Consider the following 7,500-nt stretch of genomic DNA (forward strand, 5'->3'; position numbering starts at 1 on the left):
CGGGGGTAATGCATTATTAGTATACATCTCGGGAATTTACTCCCCGTATACAACCATTCATTTCAAGAAGCATTCTAAAATCTCTTTTCCCTCTCATTCTTTCTTTCAATCTTCTATTTCTTCTTCTTTATTTTTTTCTCTTTCATTCATTCTTTCTCCCTTCCTTCCGTCCATTGTTTAGGTCGGCCCATATTGTCGATTTAGACACTGAAGTGTTGGTTTCTTTAGCATTAGGACAAAAAAAAATTGCGACATTGATCATTTCTAAAAACAACAGAGTATTACTCATCACCGTAAAGCGTTTGCAAATCCCGGAAAATAGGTTTCCCCTATAATGAATGATACTGTCAGGGCAATGATCGCAAATATTAGTCATATGAGAGCGGGAATTCAATTTTTCTCCTCTATTTTTACCTGATGATGAAAACTTGTAGGGGCTTTATTTTTTTCAAGAGTGGAACATTGCTATATTTGTATGAAATACGACCATCTTTTATGACAAATCTCTCTCTCTCTCTCTCGCTCTCTCTCCCTCTCTCTCTCTCTCTCTCTCTCTCTCTCTCTCTCATCGGTTGTCTTTGGAATTTGGACTATAGTTCAATTAGTTTAGTAGTGGAATTATTCTGAATTCTGTTAAGCAAATCTAACCTTAAATTAAATCAATTTGGCTTCGCCAAGATAATAAAAAATAAAACAATGCGTGATCCGACCTCCAGCTTACTCGGTACGCGTGCAAGATTTTTCCCCTCACGCATAGGTTGTAAACATTATAATCGTAACTTACATAAATTAAATTATCTGTACTGTTTGACGCACACATTGTTTATTTATTTACATTTTCCGTCTAGTAAAGAAATCATACATTTCCTATCCTAAAATTCCTGTATCTTTAACTCGACCCGAAATACCTTTTTCAAACCTTTTTAGGCATTTCCATAGACCTTTCCTACCTCCCAACAACAACAGCATCAGCAACAAAGTAGTTTGTAGGCTTACTCCCCGAGTAAGCGAAAATAAAAAAAATTAGTCCTTGACTAGCTTATAAAGAGTAGTTGGACGTTTATGAGTAGCTAATCTTTTGCTTTGGTTACAAAAACTCCTAGTGATAAAGATAAAGCAAATGTAAGACTGTGGCATGCTATTTAAATAAACATCATCTTTAATATCTTGTTAATCTAAGTATTGTATAACAATTTAAAACTAAAAGTGTATCGGTTACAGCAATTATAAAGAAAGAGAGAGAGAGAGAGAGAGAGAGAGAGAGAGAGAGGGGGTGGGGGGGTGAAGGTTTGACTTTGCAAAAATCTGGTTTGGGATTTTTCAACGGTAAATTCATCAAGATTGCATCACTAGGCCGGAATGAAATTAGAGCACAATAGAGTTTTTGTTTCCTTCACAAACGTTATTTTCTGCTCTCTCTCTCTCTCTCTCTCTCTCTCTCCTCTCTCTCTCTCTCATTTATCAAAGCATCGTTTTTGTTAAAAAGATGTATTTCATTTCATATCGAAACTAATTTAATATTTTTTCTGTTATAACAGACAAGGCTTTTTGATTAAAAGAATTAAACTTCAGGATATCAGAGGGAATTTCATTACCTAGCTCAATTGAATTTCGTTTTGAATAAAAATACTTTGATGGCAATCTTGAATAGGCTTCACCAAAATGTAATTTAAATTTTGACAGTCATCATGAACACACAGTAAGACAAATATCGATATTTCTCTTTTACCACCTATATTTTCGTTAATGGTTTGCTTTATTTTGTATTCTCTTAATGCATTTCATGGGATATATAACAATAAACCATACTTTTTTAAAAATTACCTGAAATCCAGAGTAAAATTCTATTTCTTTCTAATAGTATAAAAAAACTTTGCTCTAATAATGTTTGAAAATTCGAGTGATACAAGTGAAAGGAAATTCCTAATTGACGTCAGGATCAAACCCAAGGCATTTAAGCGTAAGGCGCGGCGGATATAATGTTACCCAGAAAGGCTACAAAGAAATGCAATCAGCTGAGTGACCGGTGGTTCGGGAAGTTCAGCAATTTTTTTCTCTCGCTTTTTTGCGCAAGATTTACACACACATACATGCGCGCGCACACACACACAAACACACGCACACACACGCACACACGACACCACACACACACACATATATATATATATATATATATATATATATATATATATATATATATATATATATATATGTATGTATGTATATATATATATATATGTATATATATATATGTATGTATATATATATATATATATATATATATATATATATATATATATTATATATATATAGATATATATACATGCATATATTTATAAAATAAAAAAAATATGATAATGCAGTTTAACCTTAAATTTTAACCGTACATTAAGAAGGAAAGCGTTGCATAAAGTAACTAAATCTATATGTGTTTACATTTTACATGTAATTCAGTTCCCTTTCCATATTGTTACGGGGGCTACATTTGAAGGTTACTTTTAAAACTAACGATAATTTTGTCAAGTCGAAGGCCGTTTTTAAGGAATATTTTTTTTTTTTGTAAATTCTTTTATACATGAACAGCAAGGGATGAATAATCTGTAGAATACTGATTTCTATCACAGAAGGCTCTACTTTAGCTGTACGTTGGAAAAACCATACGGCCTTCTCAACCTTCCCACCAGGTAAGCTGTCGAGCTTGTCCTGCCCCAGAAATTCTTTCTATATCTTCAAATACAATCGGTCTTGATGCAAGCCGTCCGTTTCTTGAACAATAGTAAAGGCTCTCCGGCTTGCTAGGCCCCTCGAGGGCTTTCGGGACTGCTGATTTGTGCCTTCCAAGAAGCTATAGCCCCGGTAATAGCGGTCCCAACATTACCTCCAGGCAGTTTCAACCACTGCCCCTTGTCCTGATACATGTTGGTCTTAGGAATGCAGTGGTGTGAGTCTGTCAAGATGAAAGATATCTTATGTAACTAAAAACATCAAATTTTCACAAAGACTGGTAATTCTGCAATATTGTGTTTTGGACTATCTTCTAATAAGAGTGTAGCTTTCCTAACTCAGATCGTGTGTGTGCAAGTGGAAAATGGTTATGAACTAGACACTTCCTGGTCTATTACTAAGCGCTTACTTAATATCATAACTGCATATTCAGGTCTTAAGCAAATACTACAGCAGCAAACGTTCGAAAATTGTAATCGATTAAAAATATACTACGGCGGTCATGAAAAAGGCAATGGGTTAAGAAACTCACCCTCAGCAGCGAGAAAAACTGAATCGAACTATAAATAAGCCTAAATGAGTACGGTATTTCAGAGTAAAATAATCGCGTACCTAATGGTAGTAGCCAATCAACTCAGGGGGCTTCCACTTAGCGCCATGAAGGTCATGGGGCTTCGATCTTCAAGCGGAAAGGCTTATTTAAAGATGCAAATTCACGAATTTCCAGAACAGACCCCTTGTTTATACAGAGTTGACACAAATATAAAATCATACAAAAACACACACACTATATACAGGGTGTTTCGAAATTAGAGCGCCCCCCCCCCACCCCCCCCCCCCCCCACATCATAAACTAAAATTGATATGGACAAAAACAAAATTAATTCAGAACAGGTATTTATTTAAGTTTCTCTCTCCATTCTTGAGGGGTATAATTTCAGCAAACCGCAAAAAAGCTGATACTCAAACTCCATTTCCCTGAGCACTTCTGTCACCTCTCTTCGCAGGTCGTCGAGGCTTGGTATACCACCTTAGTTCACTGTGCGCACTTCAGCACAATCCTTTAAGATACTACCAATGTTTTCACAGACATTACGGTCAGGGGAGCTACCTGGAAATTCACTTGACAAGAAGAAATTAATACCACTGTTTCGAAGCAGCTCCTGTGTCTGAAGAGCCTTGAAACCTGGTGCCTTATCATACAAAAATGTGACTTCTTCAACAGATAACACATTTTCAGGATCTTTGAAGAAAGGAAATATTCCACCAGTAAGCACAGTTTCTCTGAAGTATCCGCCATTCCATGACTGTCCTTTTTCTTTGATGACCCACATTAACCGTTTGGCTGTGGAACAGAGAAAAATTCCCAAACATTTACGAAATTTCACAATTTAGTGATAGTGCACGTCATCGCTGACATCATCCAACTTTGCAGCCCAAATGATGTCATTTTTATGATTTGGCTTCCTGTCTGTGTAAATAAATAATTCATCTGATGTGGCAACATCGAGGAAGTCAGCTTCATCCCAATCTTTAAGAAATGAACCACAAAACCATGCACGATCTTCTCTCTCTTGCTGAGTGATGTTGGGCATACTGATAACATGAAATGGCTTGATACCAAATTTTTTCAACTCACGATATACAGCACTATAACTTCTCTTCTTCCTCTTTTTGTTTCTAGTTCAAGCGCCAATTTACGTAACGACTTTCTTGGTCTATCCATTGCCTCAGCTATGATGTCTTTTGACTTCTGAGAAAGGACTTCAGGCCTTCCAAGATTCTCATTCTTTTCGCGATGACAGTTTTATGGATTTTTGTTCTAGTTTCTTTTAACAAAGGATTAATCTCTTTGAATGTATTTAGCTATCCAGGAATGTGAAATGAAGGATGTGCCATCATCCCTGGTCTCTCTGAAGGTTATAGCCCGGATTCGGTAAATCCATCTGATTTCCTCCGAGTCGTTAGCCATGGCTGTATCTAGCTCCGCCACTCAGTCTGAAAATACAAGAAATGTAAAAGGAAAAATAGCTTAATAGAAACCTAAGAGAATGTACATGGAGATAGGCTATAGCAGAAAACTTCATAACTGTCCATTCGTTCTGTGGAGTGGCAGGCTCTAATTTCGAAACACTCGATATATATATATATATATATATATATATATATATATATATATATATATATATATATATATATATCTATATATATATATATATATATATATATATTATACATATATATATCTTTCACTATACTATACGATGACACAGTTACACGATACAGGTTTATTTTTCTTTTTAGCTTATGGAATCAGCAATGAAAAAAACTCTTATGTAAAACCTCCGGATAATATTTTTTATTTTCCCCCCATCCACAACACTTCCTCTGACACCAGAAGGGATCACAATTTTACGCCATATATTTTAGAGGATTGCCCGAGGAAATAAACGAAATGAAACAGGAGAGTCGTGTTTTTTTCATGGGTTTTGGGAAACGAAAGTTATATATATATATATATATATATATATATATATATATATATATATATATATATATAGATATATATATATATATATATATATATATATATATATATATATATATATATATATATATATATATATATATCACTTTTGCACGTGATTCATTCATCACACATATCCACAGGTGAATAATATAAGGTGGGGTGTAGGTCCTGACTGGTTTCGACTCTATTTCCAGGCCATTGACGAAGGACTGATACATAGTAGTAATTCACAAATATATATACTACAGAGACAGTACTGACGAACATACACAACCGTTTGAGACTGCAGATCCACCCACAGGCATGTGTCAAGGTAGGAGTGGCTTTAAAAATCATTTGGCTCTATATATTTTCAAGGGACACTACCGATAAAAGTGCCCAACGTAGGAGATAACAAATCCACACCTGACAGGTGACAGGGAGGCGGGTTTGGAAATCTCATTAGCACTACTGCCCCCTCACTCCGTTTACAAGTATAACAATCCTATTTACATACATCTCTACTGCCTGCCTTAAAATTGAAACTATTTATAAGGTTCTTTTGATATTAAAGGATCAAAGTATACATTCCTTGACTGATGTTCATATTATTGTTGTAACATTCTTTTAAAAAGCTAGATTCAATGATATTCCTTTCCATTGCATTATAAAATACACAATCTTTTTGGCCCTACCCAGTTAATAGCATGATTATTCTCACTATCAAGTACAAAAATACCGCTGTTCCCTGTGCATAACTAACACATTTTTTATGTTGCTCTATTCTCTTTTCCAGCGCTTTACCCATTTGACCAATGTAAAAGTTGTCACAGGACTTACATGGAATTTTATATGCACATCCTTAAGCATTGTTGGGGGAGTTCTTGATAAGTAAATGTTTAATTTTTTACTGTTTTTAAAAGCGACATTAACAACAAAATTCTCCAAGAGATGGGGGATATCTTTCATATTAGTATTATAGGGTAGTACAAGCAAATTTATTGTGTTGTAAGGTTCTTTTTGGTTATGATACATGGTCTTTTTTGTCACTCCTAATGCATTGTTTAGTACACTATCAGGATATTTCAGTTTCTTGCCTGTATTCAGAATTTTATCTATTTCCTAATCTATATATTCTGGGCTACATACCCGTAACGCTCTTAGAAATATAGATGCAAAAACTAATTTTTTAACCTTGTTGTTTTGTCCAGAATAGAAATGCACATGGAAAGAAATATTAGTAGGTTTTCCATAAACACTATATTCAAACCCACTACTATTTCTCCGTATGAGTACATCCAAAGATGGTAGGCATCCATCTTTTCCTATTTCTATAGTAAATTTAATTGACTGTGCTAATTGATTTAACCAGGCAAAAAAATTTTTTACATCTTCGTTCCCTGGCCATGCATAAATTGACACCTGCCTGTTGGTGGATCTGCAGTCTCAAACGGTTGTGTGTATGTTCGTCAGTACTGTCTCTGTAGTACATAAATTTGTGACCTGTATTACTATGTATCAGTGCTTCGTCAATGGCTTGGAAATATAGTCGAAACCGATCAAGACCTACATCCCGCCTCTTATTTTTCACCTGTGGATATATATATATATATATATATATATATATATATATATATATATATATATATATATATATATATATATATATGTGTGTGTGTGTGTGTGTGTATATATATATATATATATATATATATATATATATATATATATATATATATATATATATATGTATATATATATATATATATATATATATATATATATATATATATATATATATATCCACAGGTGAAAAATAAGAGGTGGGGTGTAATAGAGGTCACATTTATGTACTACGGAGACAGTACTGACGAACATACACACAACTGCTTGAGACTGCAGATCTACCCACAGACAGGTGTCAATTTGTGTATGGCGAAGATGTAAAAAATTTTTTGCCTGGTTAAATCAATTAGCACCGTCAATTAAATTTTCTATGGAAATGGGAAAAGATGGATGTCTACCCTTTTGGATGTCTACGGAAAACTTACTAATATTTCTTCCTATATGCATTTGGACAAAACAACAAGGTTAAAAAATTGGTTTTTGCATCTGTTTCTAGGAGCATTACGGGTATATAGTCCATAATATATAGATGTGGAAATAAGTAAGATTCAGAATACAGGCAAGAAAATGAAATATCCTGACAGTGCACTAAACAGTGAATTAGAAGCGGCAAAAAAGGCCATGTATCAAAACCATAAGAA

The 7,500-nt window shown here is 34.3% G+C and overlaps 1 protein-coding gene across 1 annotated transcript in view; it reads right to left on the reverse strand.

Annotated features, from left to right (window-relative positions):
• LOC135218809 (KRAB-A domain-containing protein 2-like) overlaps positions 1–2,918 on the reverse strand; it is an 11,710-nt gene extending 8,792 nt beyond the window's left edge. The window contains exon 1 of the mRNA XM_064255258.1: positions 2,879–2,918. Within this exon, the coding sequence (XP_064111328.1) occupies positions 2,879–2,918 (40 nt within the window). The remainder of the gene's footprint in view (positions 1–2,878) is intronic.
• Positions 2,919–7,500: the final 4,582 nt, after the last annotated feature.

This window comes from Macrobrachium nipponense, chromosome 1 (assembly GCF_015104395.2).
Source record: "Macrobrachium nipponense isolate FS-2020 chromosome 1, ASM1510439v2, whole genome shotgun sequence".
Taxonomy (NCBI): domain Eukaryota; kingdom Metazoa; phylum Arthropoda; class Malacostraca; order Decapoda; family Palaemonidae; genus Macrobrachium; species Macrobrachium nipponense.